Below are 24,507 nucleotides of genomic sequence, written 5' to 3' on the forward strand. Positions count from 1 at the left end.
CATAACCTTTTTTCACAGAGCTGGAACAAATAATCCTAAAATTTGTATAAAACCAGAAAAAGGCCCAAATAGCCAGAGGAATGTTGAAAAAGGAAACCAAAAATGGTGGCAACACAATTCTGGACTTCAAGCTCTATTACAAAGCTGTCATCATCAAGACAGCATGGTACTGGCACAAAAACAGACACATAGATCAATGGAACAGAATAGAGAACTCAGAAATGGACTCTCATCTCTATGGTCAACTAATCTTCCACAAAGCAGGAAAGAATGTCCAATGGAAAAAAGACAGTCTCTTCAACAAATGGTTTTGGGAAAATTGAACAGCCAAAAGCAGAAGAATGAAACTGGATCATTTCCTTACACCATACACAAAAATAGACTCAAAATGGATGAAAGACCCTAAATGTGAGACAGGAATCTGTCAAAATCCTTGAAGAGAACACAGGCAGCAACCTCTTTGACCTCAGCCACAGCAACTTCTTTCTGGACACATCGCCAAAGGCAAGGGAAGCAAGGGTAAAAATGAACTATTGGGACTTCATCACGATAAAAAGCTTTTGCACAGCAAAGGAAACAGTCAACAAAACCAAAAGACAACTGACAGAATGCGAGAATATATTTGCAAATGACATATCAGATAAAGGGCTAAGTATCCAAAATCTATAAAGAACTTATCAAACTCAACACCCAAGGAACAAATAATCCAATCAAGAAATGGGCAGAAGACACGAACAGGTATGTCTGCAACGAAGACATACAAATGGCCAACAGACACATGAAAAAATGTTCCACGTCACTCGGCATCAGGAAAATACAAATCAAAACCACAATGAGATACCACCTCACACCGGTCAGAATGGCTAAAATGAACAAGTCAGGAAATGACAGATGTTGGCGAGGATGCAGAGAAAGGGGAACTTCCCTACACTGTTGGTGGGAATGCAAGCTGGTGTAGCCATTCTGGAAAACAGTATGGAGATTCCTCAAAAAGTTGAAAACAGAGCTACCCTATGTCCCAGCATTTGCACCACTGGGTATTTACCACAAAGATACAAATGTAGTGATCCGAAGGGGCATGTGCACCCCAATGTTTATAGCAGCAACATCCACAATTGCCAAACTATGGAAAGAGCCCAGATGTCCACCTACAGATGAATGGATAAAAAAGATATGGTATATATATACAATGGACTACTATTCGGCCATCAAAAAAATGAAATCTTGCCATTTGCAACGACATGGGATGGAACTAGAGGGTATTGTGCTAAGCGAAATAAGTCATTCGGAGAAAGACAATTATCACATGATATCACTGATATATAGAACTCAAGAAACAAAACAGAGGATCATAGGGGAACAGAGGAAAAAAAAAAAAAACAAGACGAAACCAGAGAGGGAGACAAACCAGAGAGGGAGACAAACCATAAGAGACTCTTAACCATAAGAAACCTAAGAATTTTTCTTATGGTTTCCTCCTAAGAGGAAAGTATAAAGCCTTCACTCCAAAGATGTGGAAATTGGGGTGCCAAAGGGGAAACTGGCCTATAGAATCATGTGATAATGTTCCCCTAATGTTAACATAAGACGGTTGCTGGAGGGGAGGAGGGTGTAAGGATGGGGTAACTGAGTGATGGACATTAAGGAGGGCATGTGATGTAATGAGCACTGGGTATTATGTAAGACTGATGAATCAATCACAGGCCTGCACCTCTGAAACCAATAATACATTATGTTAATTAACTGAATTTAAATAAAAAATGTTTAAAAATTAAAAAAATACAACAACAATTTGTTTTTTTTTTTAAGATTTTATTTATTTGACAGAGAGATACACAGCGAGACAGGGAACACGAGCAGGGGGAGTGGGAGAGGGAGAAGCAGGCTCCCCGCAGAGTAGGGAGCCCGATGAGAGGCTCGATCCCTGGGTCCTGGGATCATGACCTGAGCCAAAGGCAGATGCTTAACAACTGAACCACCCAGGCACCCAAAAAATACAACAATGCTTTTAAAATAAGATTTTAAAAAAAGTCAATTAGTTAACATGTAGTAGAGTTTAGTGATTCTTTGGTTGCCTATAACACCCAGTGCTCATTACACCAATTGATAAAAATACCCTGATATCTTAATGTTAACAATGGGGAAATTGGTAGCATTCTGTACTAGTTTTGCAATTTTTCTGTAAATCTAAAATTAATTCCAAAATTAAAAAAATTGTATATAAAAAAGATGATTAGGTAAGTTTTAAATTTTACTCATGCGTTCATTTATGCAACCAAGATTGATTGCTTATTATGTGTCAGGTCCTAAGCACATGTTAGTGCCACCCCTTGCGGGGTTTACAATCTAGTGGTGATTTGGCAGGAATAATATCCCTATTGTTTTTTCTAAAAAGCAAAACTCAACTACAAAGCATTATAGCTTAACAAAATCTTGGCTGCGGGCTCTATAAGCTTTGTGCCCTTGGCAAAGCTAACCTCGCCGTGTGTGTTTTCCTCAGTGTTAAGAAGGGGCAAAAAAAATAGATTCCCTCATAGGTGTTTAACAGTGCTTAGCATGCATTAAAGCACTTACTCTCGGTTATTACAATTATGATTATAATCTTTAAAAAGACACAGTGATTCGTAACACGGATACAGGAGAGCGTACTATGAACAGGGAGCGTGACATTTGCTCAAAGAACGCACCCGGGTCTGAAAACCAAACTGCTTTTCAGGCAGCGACGGTCACCGCCTGCGTGGGTTTAGAAACAGCAGCTCCTCCCCGCCCCCGCGCCCCGGCCCCGCCCCTCGGCCCCGCCCCTTTCATCCTCGGGCTCCGCGGTCGCCGGTCACAGGGAGGGGCTTGACGCCTACGCCCAGAGGGAGGGGCTGAAGCCGGAGCCTCAGCCGGGCTGAGTCGGTAGAGACCTGTGCGACGCCAGGCCTTGAAATGTCACATCCCCCACGGGGCGGAGCAAACCTGGAAGTGGCCGTGCTGTTTTGCACAGCAATGACCGGCTTTGCGTAACCAGCGTAGGCAAGCATTTAAAGGCGCTGCCGCGGCCACAGACCTGGTAATCCGGCGCAGCCCCACTGCTCGAAATGATTCCGGAGATGCAGGCTCCGCTCCTGATGGCCTTGGGCCTGCTCCTCGCCGGCCCTGCGGCCCGTGCACGCGTCCATCTGAATCAGGTGAGCCCCCCTCTCCTTTCGGTGGCTGCTTCCAGTTTGCCGGCCCAGTTGGGGTGGGATTATGGGGGTGGCTACCCCGCTTTCTAGAATTCCTTCTCTTCACCAGAGCCTCCCAAAGTCACTAACTGTGGGACTCTGAGTGGGTCCTTTTCTGTCTCTGAGTTTCGGTTAACTCATCAGTATAGTGAGGGTGGGCTATTAGGCCTTGTCTGCTCCAGACTTTTGGGGAAGGGTTAATCTCCCTCAGGTCTCTACTCTCTTGTCCTCTTCTTTCTGAACATCTGAGTGAAATTTGGCAGAACTGCAAGGCTAAGGAACTGCTCCCAGGCCCAGAGACTCAGCCTTGTTTACCAGCCCCCCCTTCCACCTCCCATAAAAAGGCCTGGCACCCATCCCTTCCCCTTCTGTACTGATCTGTGGCTCAGCTTGTCCTGATGGGTGGGTGGGTTTGAGAGGCTTGTTCTTCTGGTGATTGAGATCCAGCCCTGTGACCCACTGCTTCTAGTTACAGGCCACGAAGAGTCTCCAGCTTCCTCCTTCACTTTTCACTCACCCCATGCTCCAGACCCTTGGAAAAGGGAAGTTCTGTCATTCTAAGACCAGAAGAAGCCTGGTTCCATTGCCTCTTTGCTGCATAGCTGTGGGCAAGATGCAGATGGTCTCCTCATCTGTAAAATATGCATGATGATATCAACCTGCCTTTCTCAGGTGCATATGGGCATCAGAAGCATCTGGAAATTTGCGTTGTATTTCCTTTTCTAGCATTAACCAGTCTCGTGTCACCGGGCTGAGAAAGGCAGGTTGAGAATGTTTCTCTTGGCTCCAGGCTGACCACTGTGAGGTGGAGTCTGGCTCGAGCTCCAACTTGCCCTACATCCCCATTCTCTTATATGTCTTGGCCATGGATGCCCTCCCAGACCAGAAGGCTTTAGATAGATCAGCAGTTTCGGGGAGGCCCTGAGACATCATAGAGTTCACCCACCTCGCTCAGGCCCCTAGAGGATACAGGCGCACCTACCATTGTACAGCAAGAGGTACTTTACTTTGTTTTTTCTGGGCTCATGGTTATTCAGAGCCCTGTGCCTGAGACCCTGGTCCAGATAAAGGCAGTGGGGTGATAGTGAGCATTTAAGCATCTAAAAACTTGAGTTTTATTTCCTTTTCTAGCATTAACCAGTCACCGGGCTGTGGCCAGCATTAGACAGCGGGGAGAATGTCTAATCCTGTGCTAAGCATATAGTAGGTGCTTAATAGGCTCTGTGACACTGTATAATGACTGTCATTTATTGTGCACATACTCTGTGCTATGTGTTGAGCTGTGTACTTTTTCTTCTAATAAGCTTTTTTGGGGGAATACTTTTATTTTTTTTTAAAGATTTTATTTATTTATTTGTCAGAGAGAGAACAGGAGAGAGAGCACAGCAGGGGGAGTGTCAGGCAGAGGAAGAAGCAGACTCCCCGCTGAGCAAGGAGCCCAATGCAGGACTCGATCTCAGGACCCTAAGATCATGACCTGAGCTGAAGGCAGATGCTTAACCAACCAAGCCACCCAGGCGTCCCTGGGGGAATAATTTTAGATTTACAGAAAAGTTGCAGAGATAGTATAGAATTCTCATATACTCCTCACCCCGTTTCCCCTAATGTTAACATCTTCTATTACCATTGTGTGTTTGTCCAAACTGAGAAACTAACATTGGTTCATCACCATGAACTAAACTCTAAATTTTATTTGGATTTTACCAGTTTTCCCACGAATGTCCTCTTTCTGTTCCAGGATCCAGTCCAGGGCACCACAGTGCATTTGTCATGAGGTCTCCCCAGCCTCCTCTGGTCTGTGACAGCTTCCCAGTCTTGTGTTTTCATGGTTTGACAGTCTTGAGGAGTGATGACCTGTATTTTCTGTACAGACTTCTCTTTTTCCCAGTAGCCCTGTGAGAAGATATAATTGTGCCCATTTAATAGATGAGGAAACTGAACCTCAAGAGGGTAACTTCACCCATGGTCTCAGCTGGTACGAGTGGCTGAGGTGTGATTGGAACCCAGGTCTGTGATGTATACCCATATTTTTGCCTCCAGAGCTGTGCCTTTCCCCTCTGCCCTATGTTGCATCTTCCCACGTGTTGGCCTCTATTGGGGATGGTAAATACAGTGGTCTCCCCCTTATCCGTGGTTTTGCTCTCTGTGGCATGGAAGCCCAGTCTGGAAGCAGATGATCTTCCTTCTGACGTCATCGGAAGGTTAATAGTAGCCTAACGTTCTATCACAATGCCTGCATCATTCCCCTTCCTTACTTCATCAGACGGGCACTTTCTCGACTTACATCATCAACAAGAAAAAGGGTGAGTGCAGTATAGTAAGATATTTTGAGAGAGAGAGGCCACATTCACAAAACTTTTATTATAGTACATTATAATTGTTCTATTTTGTATTAGTTATGGTTGTTAATCTCTTACTGTGCCCAATTTATAAATTAAACTTGATCATAGGTAAGTATAAAAAAAGTATGCATAGAAAAAACCCCCATAGAATATATAGGGTTCAGTGCTATCTGTGGTTTCAGGCATCCACTGGGGGTCTTGGGACGTATCCTGCACAGATAAGAGGAACTCCTGTGCCAGGTCTGGCCCGCAGTGGGCATTGCTAATCCTTCATGCCTCTGTTTCCAGACGAGGCTGGACCCAGCTGTAGAAATCATTGCCACAGAAACCTCTAGTCGGGCACTGGGAAACCGCATTGTTATGCCTCCCCCAGGGCCTGAAGGAAAGGAGCTTAGGAGAAGGGAGGGAATTCTTCATCTCCAACAGGACACTCGGGATACCTGCCCCAGCCTGGAATGAGTCCTCGATGTGAAACAGGTTGCCTTACAATCTGTGAAAGCAGCCCCAGAAAATAGCTAGTCCTCCTACCATCCCTCCAGCCCAGCTCTTAGGTCCAGGCCTTCTTTCATTTGACAGTGGCCTCCGAACTGGTCTCCCCCTTCCAGACTTGTCCCTCTCCAGTCCATTCTCAACCATAAACCAGAGCGTGGCACTCTCTTGCAGTGGGATTCCATTGCATTATAGTAAATCCAGGGTCCCAATTGTGACCTATGAGGTCATACATTAAATGACCTTGCCACCTCTCCAGCCTCATCCGTGTCAGTCATCTGCTACACCTAGCCCAATAGCCTTCTTGTAGTGCCCAGACCAGCTGAGCTTCTTACCACAGGGCCTTTGCCCATGTTGTCTGCCTAGAGAGAACATTCTTACTCTCTGTACTTACATGGCTGACTCCTCATCCTGCAGAAGTCCAGCTTAAGTATCATTTCCTTACCACCTTATTTAAGTAAGCCCTTTATTACTCTCAACGTGACCTCTGTGCATTTCTTTTCTGGCACTCAGAAATCATGGTGGGTAATATTTATTGGCATTAGACTCTAAGCTCCTCAAGGCAGGGCAAGAACATTTCAAATTGTTTACCACTGTTAACACAGACTTAGCCCAGGGCCCGTGATCATTGCTCCCTAAATATTTGTGGGATGAATACTGAAGGAAACATTTATTGGTACCTACCCTGTGTAAGGGGCTGTGGGGCATGCGGGCATGAATCAGACCCCATTCTGTTTTTCTTACTCATGGCATGACATTTCATTCCAAGGGACAAAAACCCATTCTAAGAAGCTCAAGTAAAGGGAAGTTTACTCCAGGTATACAAGGAATCTCATGGAGCTAATGGCAGGAAGTGGAGGCTGGGCCATATAGTGGCTTTCATTCTGTGAGCCAGCCCATTCTTTGGGCCTGGCATTGTTTTAGGAGCTTGCACGCTCTCATGCACGCTCTCATCCTCACAATCACCCTAAGAGGAAAGTATAAAGCCTTCACTCCAAAGATGTGGAACTTGGGGTGCCAAAGGGGAAACTGGCCTATAGAATCATGTGATAAGGTGGCTGAGCCATGCTTGTTGACTAAAGCTCTGCTTTACCCCGTATCTGTCTCAGAGTCATGCCTTTCACTGCTACCCCGTACTGCCTATTTAGACAGGAGTGGGGGTGGGGAGGGGACATTTCTGTTCTCTCTTCCAGAGACCAGCAGAGCTCTTAGTTCTTGTCTCTTCTCAAACTTTGGCTTGGTCGTGAGTCTCAGGTCTAGGTGTTCTGGCCTCATCCCAAAGGTTATGACCCAATGACAGCACAAAGTTCTCTAAGTGATTTTTGCCTCAACCTCCATTTCCCAGAGGCAGAGAGAATCTGTCAGCCTAGCTTGGGTTACGTGTTTCCTTTCAGCCAGTTGGCTGTGTTGACGATGGGGTCAGCTTGGGGATGTGGAGCTGGCCGGTTTTCCTTCTAAGATGGGGTGTGCATGGTGGGAGTGCCTAAAGTGTGTCTTAGATGGCCTTCAGGGGGCTGGGAAAGGGGTGAGTGGGTGCGCAGAGTCTGCACGATACATAGACATAGACAACTAGGCAGGGTTCTGTGGGAATGGGGAGTCAGTGGTCTTGTGTAGCCAGAGGGGGGATGGTGGAATCCGGAGACCTCTGGGGAATGTGGAGGAAGAAGAGGAAGTAGCTCAGCAGAGGTGAGGAAGGTGATGATTCAGATTGGGCAGGGCATGGGCAATGGGATGGGAGGCAGGAAGCACTGGTTAGGATTGGGGAAGCTTGTTCACTGGGGTTCATCAACAAGCGCCCCACTGGGGGTCTCTCGACATGTGTCCTATTCCCTCCCCAGGCTGATTGCATACCCCTTGAGGGTGGGGTTTCCCACTGTGTTAAGTTTCCTTTTATTCCTGGCCCTGGATTGGGCATGAGGTGTGACATGAATAAGGTCCTGGGCATGGGGCTGCAAAGGTGAATCCTCCAGGAGCTTCCCTTTAAGGAGATACCAGGACTGGCTAGAGAGAGGGAGGGGGCCGGGGGTGGGAGATCAGAGAAGGTACCTACCAAGGGCGATGTGGTTAGTCACCTGTTTTGAAGCTCAAGGTCTGGTATATTGTGCTCTATAGTTTACAGCACACTTTTGGGAGATTATGTCTTTGGAGGCTTTTAGTATAGTACTACCTAGGAAATGGGTACCATAAGTGTTATCCCGGGCTTCCAGATACAGAGTTGCAGATAAAGCTCAGGGGAGGGGCGGAGGTACCTCGCCCAATGTCACACCATCAGTAGCCTGTTCTGTTGGTGCTTCTGACCTGTGAGCGTTCCTTTTGTCAATGTTTCTTTTCTTTCTGCCGGATTTTTCCTTGGCCGTCCCAGCTGGATAGCTTTTACTGGGAGAACTGCGATGACGAGAAGGACCCTGTGCTGCTCAAAAGCCTGACTCTGGAACCTGACCCCATTGCCTTTCCTGGGAACATGACTCTCAGTGCCGAGGTCCAGATCGGTGTCCCCCTCAGTAGTCCTCAGAAGGTAAGCCTGGGCATGGGTAGGGTTGGGGAGGTGCTGGAGGGAAGGTGCCAGGGCCAGCTGGCAGGGGCCCTCAGGGATGTGTGTTCAGCCTGTGAGTGATTTTGCGATCCGGGATTTCCCAGAGCAGCAAAGGATGCATAGATTCGTCAACTGTCTAACAGCTCCAGTTGGGCAGTGTTGTTGTGATGCTGTTGTTAATTATAAAACAGACACATCACTTAGTAAATACCATGTAGTCACTTTAGAAATCACCAATTGTCAGAAGGCGGGGGAGAAATGTATCATCTGAAATCTTACTACCCAGTGATAAGGGGTAAGCACTTTTTTTTTTTTTAAGATTTTTTATTTATTTATTTGAGAGAGAGAGAATGAGAGAGAGCACATGAGAGGGGGGAGGGTCAGAGGGAGAAGCAGACTCCCTGCTGAGCAGGGAGCCCGATGCGGGACTCGATCCAGGGACTCCAGGATCATGACCTGAGCCGAAGGCAGTCGCTTAACCAACTGAGCCACCCAGGCGCCCAGGGGTAAGCACTTTTAACATTTGGTAGGCGAGGCTCTGGAACTGTCCCCCATGCAATCACATATAACACACATATTAATTTTGAATGGATAGGTATGAAAAAAAAAGCAATGCTCCTTGTAAATGTCCTGCAATGTGACTCCTCAGGAGATAGTTATTGTTAGCTATTTACATAATTGTCAGAATGTTTTCTACATTTGTAAATATATGTACATTTACACTAGTGGGTTTTTATGGCATGTGCTATTAAACTTGCTTTTTTTTGGCATCATCTTATAGGCTCTGTACCTCATTCTATCGCATTTGGCAGCAATCTACCTAATTTTTTTTTTTTAAAGATTTATTTATTTATTTGAGAGAGAGAGAATGAGAGACAGAGAGCATGAGAGGGAGGAGGGTCAGAGGGAGAAGCAGACTCCCCACTGAGCAGGGAGCCCGATGCGGGACTCGATCCCGGGACTCCAGGATCATGACCTGAGCCGAAGGCAGTCGCTTAACCAACTGAGCCACCCAGGCGCCCCTACCTAATTTTTTTTTTTTAAGATTTCATTTATTTATTTGACAGAGAGAGAGCATAGGCAGGGGGAGCAGCAGAGGGAGAGGGAGAAGCAGGCTCCCCGCTGAGCAGAGAGCCGGACATGGGACTCGATCCTGGGACCCTGGGATCATGACCTGAGCCGAAGGCAGACGCTTAACGACTGAGCCACCCAGGCGCCCCTACCTGATTCTTTTTTTTTTTTTTTTTTAAGATTTTATTTATTTATTTGACAGAGAGAGAGATAGCGAGAGCAGGAAAACAAGCAGGAGGAGTGGGAGAGGGAGAAGCAGGCTTCCTGCCGAGCAGGGAGCCCGATGTGGGACTCGATCCCAGGACCCTGGGATCATGACCTGAGCCGAAGGCAGACGCTTAACGACTGAGCCACCCAGGCGCCCTACCTGATTCTTTTTAATGGCAGAAATATTCTGTTGTAGATCTGTCCTGGTGCACTTAACAAATCTATTGCCATTTAGTTTGTTTCTGTGGTAGTTTTTTGTCTGTTTGGCTTTGTTTATTTTTTGGCTGTTAGAAACACCTTTGCTAAAATTATCCTTGTAATGTATCTTTTTGTCCTTCTCTGATTATCTAGTCACAGCCTTTTTAGGTCTTTAGATACAGATTGCCAGAGTGCCTCCAGATATTTGAACCCATGTATCCTCTCCAACAGATGTGCCAGCAACAGATTTGCTTTTTTCACACATTTGATGATTCTGAGCATTTTCCAATAATGTTTTCCACCATTATATGTCATCCCTAGTGAGGTTTGACGTCTTTTCATTAATTCTGTTGCCTTTTGTATATACTTTGGGATTGAACAGTTTGATCATGTCTGTTTTCTTCTTTTGGGGTGGCTATTTACATGCTTTTCAACAGAACAATAAAGGCTTTTCATATGTCTATTGTAACACCATACACACTGTACTTCTTCTCACTACTTTGAATTGCTGCCTTTATAGCATATTCTTACATGCCCTTCAGCTTATCCCGATGTAGATCTATTCTGGCACCAGTTTTATTCTGATTCTTTAAAAGGTTTCTGATTTGGAATCTATCCCTGTAACTACCCTGCAGCCTGGCCGAATTACAGCCTCTACCTCGTAGGTTGCTGGTGGACAATTACTGGGTTAATAATGTGGAGAGTGCTTTGCACAGGACCTGGCCCACAAGACCTGCTCAGAACATGTTAACTCTTGTTAATAGTTCAGTTAGTGTCAGTCTTTTCCTGCCGCCCCTGGGACCCGGACAGAAGCCCCGGATGTGTGTGGACCACTCTCGGGCCTGCCTTCCTCGGTACCTCCTTCCAGATCTTCTCCGGGCGAGATCATTGCATTTTCTTTAGCCAAACTTCAGCTGATAATCTAGCAGGGTGACACAAATGCCATTTCCCTGCTCCTTCTGCTGAGTCTGGGGTGCAGGGCTCTCTGGCAGGTGCTCTCCTGCCACTGTTACGTAAAACGCTGGCTTTTCCATGACACTGTGCATCTGACTTGGAAGGAAAAAACTGGCGATCTCCTTCTGTCCCCAGCCTGCTTTTCTTGGCTTCTTTGAAGGCCATTAAGGACACCCCCCCATCCTATTACTTAATTACCTGTCATAAATTTGGCCATTGCACTTTTTAAAAACTGCTCAGATTCCCTCTGCCCCTCCCCTTCCCCCTACCTTTCTCCTCTATATTTTTGGTTTAGTTCTTTTACTTTTCAGGTAATGTGCATATTAGCCATTAAATGAAAGCCTTGGAACACTTGTGTAGGAGAAACAATGATTAACCTCATTTTACAGATAAGGGACACTGAGGCTCATAGAAGAGTGCAACCTGCCCCAGGCCACAGGTTATTAGTACATTCAAGGCCGGGTGTCCTTATGTTGTGTAGTTCCCTGTTCCTGAACTCTTTCAGGCAGGGAGGTGGACTTAGTGCTTGGTGTGTTTGTAGGAGAGTGCTCCAGAACTCTCCCTTGCTCAGCAGAGACCCCCTTGGGACAGTACCGACTCCAGCCCCATATGAGCCTGGAGGCCTCAATGGCTTCCACCTCTTGTTACTGAGGCCCAGAGGGGAGAGTAAGTGTCCAGGCCACTGGAGAGCCAACCCATCCTCTCTTCCTCTGACCTTGCTGAAGTGTAATTTTTTTAATCCAGAGTCTCGTCTCGGACTTGGATGGATTTAACCTCAGCTGCAATGCTGAGAAGCTGGATGCCCCAGATTCCATGTGCCATGGGCAAGACTGGGGCTACCCAGGAGCTCCCTTTTCCTCTTTTGCCTTGCTTCATAGGATTCGGCATAATTTATAACTCCCTTCTGTGGGCCCTCTCTCAAGTTTCAGCCTCTGGGACCCTGGTTTTCCCATCCTCAGGAATCAAATTGCTGCTTTATTTGGCATATACGCTTATTTGGGGCTTTTAGACATGGCTTTCAGGCCTGATGGTTTGGCCTTCTTTCCCCCCTAAAATCATGTACCTGCAGTGCCCCTGCCTGAGGCCTGTGACCTTTATAACATCCCCCTTCCCGATGCATCACATGGCTCCCCTTCAGTTGCTATTAGTGTATCTTTATCTAGAGCCTTTGTGTGCCTCTCTGTGTGGGAGAGGCCAAGAGAAATCATTTCAACCTGTAGAAATCTTTACTCCTAGGATGTCAGAACAGGTAGGTGTCTTTGAGATCATGAGATCCAAATATTCCATTGTCAGGATGGAGGAGCGGAGAACTGATGGGAAAGGGACTTGCTTACAGGCCCTGGCAGGTGCAGGGCTCCTGCCTTGATTACCTGTCAGTGCCTCTGTCTTGCTGTCGGGATAGGTCCCATGACAGAAGTTTATTTAAATCGAGCTACCTAACTGCCCCGAAGTCTTGGGCTAGAGAGATTGACGGTACCTTATTATCCAGCCTTGTTTGCTTTCCTGAGCCATAGGAGCAAGTAGGTTGAGAACAAGGGCTGGGAAAAGAGCCATAGTTTGCAGTCCCCGAATGGTAGGCATGGCTGCTACCTCAAAAGTGCCTGTTGCCTTATGCTCTGTGCACCCCCACTGAGCACCTCTGATGCTGTGCTTGTCCTGGGTGGGGGAGGCATGGCTCCTTCTGGTAGATACAGCTCCCACAGGCTTCCAGCCTGATGGATGGACCCCAGACAGGACTTGGCCCCCACTGGTCCCCTCATCTGGGTGTTTCTGCTCAGGGCATAACCAACTCAACCATTTTCCTGGGGATATTGGTGAAACAAGGGGAGGGGAGACGGTATTGGCTGAGGGAGAAGGTAGGACAGATAGTCCTGCAGGAATTAATGTTTGGATTTCAGGCACAGTGCCAAGTGTTTTATAGGCACTATCTCACTGATGGGATCTTATGAGAGAGGTAGGCATATCCTGCTTTTGGAGATAAGGGAATGGAAACTGAGAGAAGTAGCTCCAGGCAAGGGCACAATACTAGGAACTGTCAGGAATAGCTTTCCAATCCAGGCCCTGTGACTCTTCCTAGGCAAAGGGCCTGGAGCAGGCTTGGCAGGAGAGCAGAGAGGAGAACTGGGAGGGGACTGTGTGTGAATGGGGGTGGGGGTGGGGGATACTGTGTGTGTCAGCAGAGCGGGATGAGGTCAGCAAGGGAGGCAATTTGAGTTTGTCCACTCAGGATCCAGAGTACACTGATGTCTCCCTTCCTCCTGGGCCTGGATCCTGACATCTAGGGTGGTTGGAAGACTAAGTCCACAACCTGGGGAACCAGCCCAAGCCCAGCAGGCTCTGGGGGGAATAAGCGCCCATCCAGGATTTGTCTCTTAAACACAAGAGTCCTAAATCAAGTGAGCCTGGAGGCTGGGAAACATGGAATTGCTAGGATGTCAGAACCGAAAGGGGTCTTAAAATTGTGGTTTCCCGCATAACACCCACAAGGAATCAGATGCTCCAGTGAGCTAACGTCCTCCTGCCCTTTCCTACTGTTTTCCCTTGATACATTTTGGGGGGTTGAGGGCACGAACATGGTCAAGAGAGACAACTCACTTAGTGAATGCCTGGCACACACCAGGCACAGCTGGGACCGTCCCCCTTGAGATCCTGGCCACTTCTGGGTCAGCTGCAATCTCTAGAATAGGAATAGCATCATGGCAGCTGGAGGTGTGAAGCACATCATAGATCTTCTCGTCCAGCTTCTCTCTGGATGTAGAGCTCCTTCAGTGGCTTCCCCAGCTGAGTTAAGAAGATCTTGCTTTATATCAATCCCAAAGTGACCTCCCTATAAATTCCTATTGTTTTAAATTCTGTCTTGGGGTACCTGGGTGGCTTAGTCGGTTAAGCGTCTGCCTTTGGCTCAGGTCGTGATCTCAGGGTCCTGGGATCGAGTCCCCACATCAGGCTCTCTGCTCAGTGGTGAGTCTGCTGCTCCCTCTCTCTCTGTGATCTCTCTTGTTCTCACTGTCTCTCAAGTAAATAAATTAAAAAATCTTTAAAAAAAATAAATTCTGTGTTTGATAGGAAATTTGATCCAAGGATAGAAAATGGGTTTCTGCTCCAATTGGCTGGCAGTAGCTGAGGTCCTACACAGACAAGGGCTCTGAAGCCAAGATTGGACTGAGAAGGGAAGTCTAGGAAGCGACACTAGTTAGCCAGTTAGCAGTTAGACAAGTGCATTTCAAATCCAGTGTTAGCTTCCACCGATGGTAGTGACTACCTAAAGAATTCTAAGACTGTGGTTCAGTGAAGGGGGGGAAAAAATCACAGCAATGATTAATACCTGCCCTGGGCACAGGAAAAGGTACCATTGTGGTCTGTGCCACAATGTTGTCTCTTCTGGATCAGAGTATCTCCAAGACCCCATCTGATGAAAAATTCTGTGATTAAAATAAAATGCTGACCTTTTGGAGATGTAGAGGGTCTGGCATGTTTGCCTTGGAATTCATACTGTGTCAAACTCTTTCTCACCAGCTGGAATTAACTATAGAGAAGGAAGTGGCCAGCTTCTGGGTCAAAGTCCCATGTGTGGAACAAATTGGTAGCTGCACCTATGAAGACTTCTGCCAAATACTTGGTGCTTTCATTCCCCCTGGACAGCCCTGCCCAGAGCCCCTGCACACCTATGGGCTTCCCTGCCACTGTCCCATCAAAGTAGTAAGTACTTAGTAGGGAAGGAGTGGCTGGAGTAAAGACTGGGGTCTTGCATTCTCCTTCTGCAGATCTGGATGTCTGTGGCTGTAAATTGGTGTGATCTATCCCAAATTGCTTATGTTTGGAGGGCCTTGGTTTATCCATCTGTGAACTGGGAGACTTGAACTGCAGTGTGCCCTCCCGTGCCTGTGAGCTGTAACATTCCATGCTCTGTAGGCCTCCGGCGATCTCTAATCTCACGTAGCTCTCGGGAGAGTGGGAGGAGGGGCAGTTCATGACTGCAGTCTTACAGGAGAGTTCCAGGAGAGTCCTATCAGTAGGGTCCCACTGATTGTGATCCATTGGTTTTCCCATAGGGCATCTATGCACTGCCCAAGACTGAGTTCACCCTGCCCAGCATGGAGCTGCCCAGCTGGCTCACCTCTGGGTCCTACCGCATCAAGAGCATCCTCAGCAGTGGTGGGAAACGCCTGGGCTGTATCAAGATCTCTGCCTCTCTGAAGGGCAAATAATGTGGCACCAGCCACAGCAGAATGAAGGGTATGAGGAAGATGTCCCTCTTCTTCTGTCTTGCATTTGCCAAGGTCAAATTCTGACTCTCTCTCCCCCTTCAAGCTCCTTTCTTCAATGATGCCACTTCCCTCACTGAAAATCCTTTTGTGCCACCTACGTTTTAGGCATGGGCAGGCAGCCCTAACCTAGGGAGGAGCTCAGCAGTTCTTGATAGCCCACGACAACTGCCAGGCCGGCTGCTTCATTTTCCTCGTCAAACCTGTGATTTTCTAAGAGCTTAACTCATTTTCTAAATAATCAAGGAATGGGACGAATATATTTTGTGACCCCAAGTTCAGACTGACCCAATCTTGGTTTCCTGAAGTACCTTCATGATTTTCTTAAAAAATTTTTTTTTTTTGGTCACTGACTTAAAAGCAGAATGAGAGTATTAATAGTTTTTGTTTTACTCCAGGTCCCTCTTACGATGAAGGGACTGAAGTAGTTCATCTTAGTCTATTCCTCCATTAACTTCTATGATTAATTCAGTATTCTTTTCTAGATTTGCCCCATGAACAGTGGGGCCTAGCGTATCCTGGGGAGGTAGGGCATGTGGTGGAGGGCTTCACTAGGAGATGTATGTAAGAATGCTCTATGTATTTAAGGTGGTTTACAAACTCAGGCGCCTTCTGGGCCAAGCACAAGACCCAAACGAGTGAGGATGACCACAAGGAACCTATTGCTTCCAGGCGTGTCTTTTTTCCCCCCTTTGTATAGCAGCTCATATCCACTGTTACAAGGCAGCTGATGTCCAGGCTTGAGCTTGGTAATATTAGCAGGGAATATGGGGCCTGAACTGAGTTAGAGAGGGTGCGTTCAGCCCTTGGGGGCACTTTCTGTAGTGCTCTGGCAGTTGGTGCCACATGAGAATGTTGTGGGCCCAATATTACCAAACAGTCTCCATTGTTTTTCCTTGGAAATCCAGACTTTTATATGAAATCTTATAGTTTTTAAATATTGGCAACTAATTATTTTTTAAAACACTGTGCAGGCCAAAAGGGCCAAACAGACTTGTCAGTGGGGAAATCTGGCCCAGTGTGGCCAGTTTGCGACCTCTGACGTAAGAACATGCATTCCTTGTCCTTTTGGTCTTGAGACAACTCCTCCAGTGCCGTTTCTCCCTCCCTAGGGCCAAATCCATAGTATCTGACCCACGGAGCAGGCTCTTCCAGGGCTCGAGGAGGGGGAGGCAGCCTCTCAGAGATGTGAGCTGCAGGGATCACGAAGCTGCCTGCCCCAGCCTAAGAGTGTTATTGGGGTGAATGGGGCAAACACTGAAGAGTTGGAATCCACCAGCAGCTCCTCTGTGGAGCAAGGATCCCACGAAGAGGGGTGGACTCACATCAGGTGCCTGGGTTTGTCCATTGTCCCATCCTCCATGACAGCCTACTGACCCATGGATTGCCCCCAGTTTCTGGGCTCATTTGAAGCCTGGAATGGCAATAAAGCTTTTTGACTTGCTGAGAATTCCTCCTTTGTCTTGGCTGCATATTTGTCCATCTTGGGGTTTTTGGAGCTTGTTCATGGTGGGCTGTTCCTGCTGGAAAGTTTTGTTGTGGGTGGCACAGATGAGCCGAGGTGATTCCAGGGACTGTCCCTCCTTGTGAGCTGCTTGTTATCCCTGCTTCATTTGGCCTCATCGCCGTACAGTGTCCTTGGTTTGCTTTTTTGCTTTCCTATTGCTCTGTGACCATGCCAGCCTTTTCCCCTTTTGCTTTTTTGACCTGATTCTCACAGTTGTTCTCAGTTCGTATCCTATAATGGAATCTCATTAGCTCGGTGTATCTTTCCATGTCATGCCAGGCTCTTGGGTCCAATGTTCCCCCCGGTGTCACTGAGGAGGGGGTGAAAAATTTCAAATCACAGGCAAAATAGACTTTTTAAGGAATGGTACTGAGCCAACTGGAAAGCCATTTAGAAAAAGTTGAAATTAGATTCGTTCTTCACACCATATGCAGAATAAACTCCAAATGGATCCAGGGTCTAAATGTCAGAAAATGAAACCATACAAGTACTAAAAGAAAACATAGGTGAAAAATCTAGAGGTGATAAAAGACTGATACGTTTGGCTACATTAAAAAAAAAAAAGTCACTTAAGAAATACCATAAAGTCAAAATACTGGAAGAAAACATTTACAGCACATATCATAGACAAAGTGTTAATATTTCTACTATATAAAGAATGAAACATTGAAGGGACTAAAAACCTGATAGAAAAATTGAGAAAAGACAACTCTCCTCTCTTTCTCCCACACATACTCACACTAAGATGTAAAAATGGCCCTTAAACATGACAAATGTACACACTTACCCATGATTAGAGAAATGTCAATTGAAACAATAGAGAGAACGTCACGTCTCAGACTGGTGAACAATGGAAATACAACCACACTGCTAGGCAAGGCTTTAGGAAGACAGGCATTCCTACACAGCTGGTGGGAATGCAAAGTGGTACAATTCTTGACAAGAATTTGTCAGTACCTACCTAACCAAACTTCAAAAACACTTACTCTTTGAGCCAACACTCTACCACTGGGATTTCCTCTGAAGTTACACTGCCAACAATACAAAAATATGCCCACATGTGATTATTCATTGCAGCATTGTGATTGTAAAGACTGGAAATGTAAACGTCTAAAAGAAAGTGACTGAATAGGGGCACCTGAGTGGCTCAGTCGTTAAGTGTCTGCCTTTGGCTCAGGTCATGATCCCGGGGTCCTGGGATCAAGCCCCACATCGGGCTCTCTGCTTAGTGGGAATCCTGCTTCTCCCTCTCCCATTCCCCCTGCTTGTGTTCCCTCTCTCACTGTGTCTCTCTGTCAAATAAATAAATAAAATCTTAAAAAAAAACCAAAAACAAAGTGGCTGAACAACAAATTAGATAATCTGGAAGAACTGGATGCATTCCTAGAGATGTATAAACTACCAAAACTGAACCAGGAAGAAATAGAAAACCTGAACAGACTCATAACCAGCAAGGAAATTGAAGCAGTCATCAAAAATATCCCGACAAACAAGAGCCCAGGGCCAGATGGCTTCCCAGGGGAATTCTACCAAACATTGAAAGAAGAATTAATACCTGTTCTTTGGAAACTGTTCCAAAAAATAGAAACAGAAGGAAAACTTCCAACTCTTTCTATGAGGCCAGCATTACCTTGATTCCAAAACCAGACAAAGACCCCACCAAAAAGGAGTATTACAGACCAATAGCCCTGATGAACACGGATGCAAAAATTCTCACCAAGATACTAGCCAGTAGGATCCAACAGTACATTAAAAGGATTATTCACCACAACCAAGTGGATTTTATTCCTGGGCTGCAAGGTTGGTTCAATATCTGCAAATCAATCAATATGATACACTACATAAATAAAAGAAAGGACAAGAACCATATGATACTCTCAATAGATGCAGAAAAAACATTCAACAAAGTACAGCATCCCTTCTTGATTAAAACTCTTCACAGTGTAGGGATAGAGGATACATACCTCAATATCATAAAAGCCATCTATGAAAAACCCAAAGTGAATATTGAGAATGCTCAATGGGGAAAAACAGGGCTTTTCCCCTAAGGTCAGGAACACGGCAGGGATGTCCACTATCACCACTGCTGTTCAACATAGTACTAGAAGTCCTAGCCTCAGCAATCAGACAATAAAAAGAAAAGGCATCCGAATTGGCAAAGATGTCAAATTCTCACTCTTCACAGATGATATGATATTTTATGTGGAAAACCCAAAAGACTCCACCCCAAAACTGCTAGAACTCATACAGGAACTCAATAAAGTGGCAGGATATAAAATCAATGCACAGAAATCAGTTGCATTCCTATACACCAACAACAACAGAAGAAAGAGTTAAGGAGTCGATCCCATTTACAATTGCATCCCAAACCATAAGATACCTAGGAATAAACCTAACCAAAGAGGCAAAGGATCTGTACTCAGAAAACTATAGAATACTCATGAAAGAAATTGAGGAAGACACAAAGAAATGGAAAAACGTTCCATGCTCATGGATTGGAAGAACAAATATTGTGAAAATGTCTATGCTACCTAAAGCAATCTACACATTTAATGCAATCCCTATAAAAATACCATCACCTTTTTTCACAGAGCTGGAACAAATAATCCTAAAATTTGTATGGAACCAGAAAACACCCCGAATAGCCAGAGGAATGTTGAAAAAGCAAAGCAAAGCTGGTGTCATCACAATTCCGGAAGCTGTGATCATCAAGACAGTATGGTACTGTCACAAAAACAGACACATAGATCAATGGAACAGAATAGAGAACTCAGAAATGGACTCTCATCTCTATGGTCAACTAATCTTCCACAAAGCAGGAAAGAATATCCAATGGAAAAAAGACAGTCTCTTCAACAAATGGTTTTGGGAAAACTGGACAGCCACATGCAGAAGAATGAAACTGGACCATTTCCTTACACCATACACAAAAATAGACTCAAAATGGATGAAAGATCTAAATGTGAGACAGGAATCCATCAAAATCCTTGAGGAGAACACAGGCAGCAACCTCTTTGACCTCAGCCGCAGCAACTTCTTTCTGGACACATCGCCAAAGGCAAGGGAAGCAAGGGTAAAAATGAACTACTGGGACTTCATTACGATAAAAAGCTTTTGCACAGCAAAGGAAACAGTCAACAAAACCAAAAGACAACTGACAGAATGCGAGAATATATTTGCAAATGACATATCAGATAAAGGGCTAGTATCCAAAATCTATAAAGAACTTATAAAACTCAACACTGAAGGAACAAATAATCCAATCAAGAACTGGGCAGAAGACATGAACAGACATTTCTGCAAAGAAGACATACAAGTGGCCAACAGACACATGAAAAATGCTCCACATCACTGGGCATCAGGGAAAAATACAAATCGAAACCACAATGAGATACCACTTCACACCAGTCAGAATGGCTAAAATGAACAAGCCAGGAAATAACAAGATGTTGGCGAGGATGTGGAGAAAGGGGAACCGTCCTACACTGTTGGTGGGAATGCAAGCTGTTGTAGCCATTCTGGAAAACAGTATGGAGGTTCCTCAAAAAGTTGAAAATAGAGCTACCCTATGTCCCAGCAATTGCATTACTGGGTATTTACCCTAAAGATACAAATGTAGTGATCCAAAGGGGCACCTGCCCCCCATGTTCATAGCAGCAATGTCCACAGTAGCCAAACTATGGAAAGAGCCTAGATGTCCATCAAGAGATGAATGGATAAAGAAGATGTGATATATATATATACAATGGAATACTACTCAGGCGTAAAAAAAAAAAAGAAATCTTGCCATTTGCAACGACATATATGGAACTAGAGGGTATTGTGCTAAGGGAAATAAGTCAACCAGAGAAAGACAATTATCATATGATCTCATTCATACGTGGAATTTAAGAAACAACACAGAGGATCATAGGGGAAGGGAGGGAAAAATGAAACAAGACAAAACCAGAGAGGGAGACAAACCATAAGAGACTCTTAATCTCAGGAAACAAACAGGGTTGCTGGAGTGGAGGTGGGTGGGAGGGATGGGGTGGCTGGGTGATGGACACTGGGGAGGGGACGTGTTGTGGTGAGTGCTGTGTATTGTGTAAGACTGATGAATCACGGACCTGTACCCCTGAAACAAATAATACATTATATGTTAATAATAATTAAAAAAAAAAGAAGGAGGAAGATCTTTGAATTGATACAGAGTTATTTCCAGGGTATAGCGTTAAGTGCAAAGCAAAGTGCCGAGAAGTGTAATGTGCTACTTTTCATGTAAGACAGAAGGGGTGGGTATAAATAAATATACGTGCATTTGCTTATTTGTAAAGATGAGACAGGACTAGTGAGATTAGTTATTTACAGAGGTTAGGTAGGAATAATGTGGAAAAAAGGGGAAATGATAACAGGGTGTAGAGGACGAAGGGGGTGGGACACTTCTGAGTATATCTTTTTTTGTAATTGTGACTCTTAGAACCACAGTAATGTTCCTCATACCCAGAACATGATTAAGATCATCCAGGAGATGAGGGGAATTCAATATGAAATACAAACAATAATGAATGGTATTTCAAATGAGGAATGTAACCACATTGAAGGAGGTGATAAGAAATATAACTAACTGATGTTACAGTATTTTGATGGGATACTATACAGCTAAAGACCAATGGATCTGCACACAAATATTGGACTTGAATTAGTCAATCTGTTTTTCACAGGAGTAGGGGTTAGAAATTCTGAAAATATTTGGAATTGAAGGATTGAAAAAAATATATTGTGGATAATGAGATCATGGGGGCATACTGAAAGGACATAGGAGCCAACTTGAAGGAGCTCTCAATAGCCAAACTTGGACATTTTGAGCAATAAAATAAATAATGACAATAATGTATTCTAATCCACAGAATAAAAAAAAAAAATCCATGAGTCCATACACAATAGAATACCAGTTAAATGTAGAAGGAATGTCAGGAAGAGAAAAAAAATCACCTATGAATGCTAAAATTATTGGGTCAAAATATGATTAAAAACAGGATTTTGCAGGGCAGCTGGGTGGCTCAGTCGGTTCAGCGACCAACTCTTGATTTTGGCTCAGATCATGATCTCAGGGTCATGAAATCAAGCCCCCCATTGGGCTCCACACTCAGCAGGGAGTCTGCTTGAGGTTCTGTCTCTCCCTCTGCTCTCCCTATCTCCTCCTACTCTCCCCATCCCAGCTTGTGTGCTTGCACCCTTTCTCTCTCTCTAAAACAAAACAAAACAAAACAAAATAGGATTTTCATGGTTTCAAGGTATTTCCTTACAAGATATCAACTGCAAAGGGGAAAATAGTCACTATGGTGAGAAAACTGGCAGGTGCCATCTTAACCAAATGCACATCACCAAGTTAACATCACTAGTAATAAGACATTGATCATGTGCACCTCCTGATATCATGCACTGATAAAGCACAATGAGACTTCTGTGGTCTTGTCAAAAATGGGTTAACCTCAGTGAGGAGGAAAGAGGAGACAAACCCAAATTGAGAGACCAGTACAAAATAAATGGCCAGTATTCTTCAAAAGTGTGGGGCCATGAACAATAAGGAAAGACTGAGGAACGGTCACAGATTGGAGAGAATAAAGAAACTGTGGGCTCTTGAATTGGTTGCTGGATTAGAAAAAGGCCCAGGAACAGGATTTCACCAATGTTAATTACTTGGCTTTGATCATTGTATTCGGGTTCTGTAAGATGTTAACGTTAGTGAAAGTAGGTGAAAGGTATATTGGGAACTCTGTATTATTTTTGCCACCTTAAAGTTTTTTCAAAATAAAAAGTTGTAAAAATATATTGCTGAAGTTTCCATTTTGAGGGACAAAAAGGGTATGAGCTAGCTCTCATGCAACTTCAGTCCAGGAAGGGAGATAAACATGTATGCAAATAAATACCGCAACTGTGGTGGGTTACAAAATAGAAGTTCCTGGGAACTGCAGAGTCTGGGTCGGTGCATGAAGTCAGAGAGGGTTTTTTGAGGAAGTGGGAGCTGACATCTGAGACACGAGGAGGAATGAATCAGGGAAAGAGAGAGAGGAATAGTGTATGTGGAAGCTCTGCAGCAAGGGGGAATATGGTGCTTTTAGGGAATTGCCTGAGGGCCGTTAAGACTGGAAGGAGAAGGTGCTGCTGGTGCAGGAAGAAGCTGGAGAGGTGGGGAGGGACCAGATCACCCAGGGCCTTGTAACTGGGTCCCAGTTTTTGCCAGAGCAGCACAGACAGCAGAGAATTTATCCTCCATTGTTGCAACTAGACTGATCAGTTTGGGTCCTATCGGTGATCTTCAGAGTGCTGATTGCAATCAGCCAGCGTACATTGTACCCATCACATGGCGCCTGACGTTCCTTGTCTGGTAGCTTACCTAACCTCCCTGACCTGTAAGTCCAGCTTCTTAAGTTGGAGTCCTCCTAAAGATTTTCTCTTTCAAGAGTCATATCCCCTCAATTTCACTTTTAAGTGGTATTGGCATACCAGGCAGAAGTTCTGCCCCCTCACCCATTTTTTTAATCTTTGAACTCAGGGACTTGCTCGAGGCCCTCCTATGTAGGTTTAAGTCAGCCTGGACATTATTTGCCAAGAGCAAATCTTGTGCATCCTTAGGAATTTGCCTTTCAGTCTCATTGCCAGGGGCACTGTGGCTTATAAACTGTTGCACTTGTGTCACTAATGTCCACTTGGAGTCAACTCTGAATGCCTCCATTTCACATGGGTGACTTCTGCTGCCCGCCACCCCCACCCACCCAGGCAGGGCTTGTGTTGCTTTAGGAATCTCAACTTGAGTTCTGTAGCAATCCCAGTTCTCTTATTTCTACTTCTTTCAGTGGACTTGCTGAAGATCCAAATTAAGCCTCTCCTTAAAATGATTTTGTGTCTCATTCCACTCTACGCCCCAATCGTAGTCCAGCTCTATCATTTTAAGACAGATCACATTTGTCCAGCAGAGAACTGCAATGGGAAATATTTCTGAAGGTCCTGGGGCGGGGGCAGGAATCCCCCTCCATCCTCAGTATCCTCTAAAATATCTCTATTCCAGCTACCAGGTCCCAGTTTTTGCCAAGGAAGCACATAGCAGTAGAGAATTCAGCTTACACTGTTGCAACTGGAATGGCCAATTTGGGTCCTATCAGCGATCTTCAGAATGCAGGTTGGATTCAGATAGCGTGTGTCGCGCCAGTCACATGGTGCCTGACGTTCATTGTCTGGTGGCTTACCTCCCTAATTTGATTTTGCATTGCTTTATTTTGCATGCAAACCTTTGTGCCAAGGTTGGCTATCCACTATCTGTAGATTGTTCAATGTTATGAGAAGCAGAGATTCTTGCATTTCTTTTTCCAGAGGTTCTTTTGCAACCCAGGGTCTATTAACTTCATGGACTTTGTGATTGTTCCTCAAATTGCATGTAAAACTTAGCATGTGTGCGTATATGTGAATTTTATGAACGAGGATCTATGGCTTCCATTAGAATCTCAACAAGGTGTATGACCATCCCCTACCCCAAAGTCATAAACCACACTGTCTTACCTGCATTTTCTTGCGCTATATCCTATAGGAAGGCTTCCATATATTCCCCAAAGCCTCACTTTCTCCACGCTTGTGGTCTGGGTCTCAAAAGGGCAAAGATTTTATTATTGGCTTATAGTTTTCTTATCTAGTGATAGGATGCTTCTCTCTACCTCCCTCTCTTTCATAGCTACTTCACATCTCCTCCAAGAGC

At 45.1% G+C, this 24,507-nt stretch overlaps 1 protein-coding gene across 2 annotated transcripts in view; it reads left to right on the top strand.

Moving 5' to 3' along the window:
• The first annotated feature begins 2,889 nt into the window (after nucleotides 1-2,889).
• The window catches only part of LOC118006680 (ganglioside GM2 activator-like), a 33,039-nt gene continuing 11,421 nt past the window's right edge, over nucleotides 2,890-24,507 (top strand). Inside the window, exons 1-4 of one of the 2 annotated variants that reach the window (XM_034999435.1) lie at nucleotides 2,907-3,173; nucleotides 8,403-8,555; nucleotides 14,520-14,702; nucleotides 15,056-16,721. In XM_034999435.1, the coding sequence (XP_034855326.1) occupies nucleotides 3,084-3,173; nucleotides 8,403-8,555; nucleotides 14,520-14,702; nucleotides 15,056-15,211 (582 nt within the window). In that variant the 5' untranslated portion in view covers nucleotides 2,907-3,083 and the 3' untranslated portion in view covers nucleotides 15,212-16,721. Of the gene's footprint in view, nucleotides 3,174-8,402; nucleotides 8,556-14,519; nucleotides 14,703-15,055; nucleotides 16,722-24,507 lie in introns of those variants that run through there. The other variant, XM_034999434.1, reaches the window with a different exon arrangement.

This window comes from Mirounga leonina, unplaced genomic scaffold (genome assembly GCF_011800145.1).
Source record: "Mirounga leonina isolate KUSES-001 unplaced genomic scaffold, KU_Mleo_1.0 Mir_98, whole genome shotgun sequence".
Classification (NCBI taxonomy): domain Eukaryota; kingdom Metazoa; phylum Chordata; class Mammalia; order Carnivora; family Phocidae; genus Mirounga; species Mirounga leonina.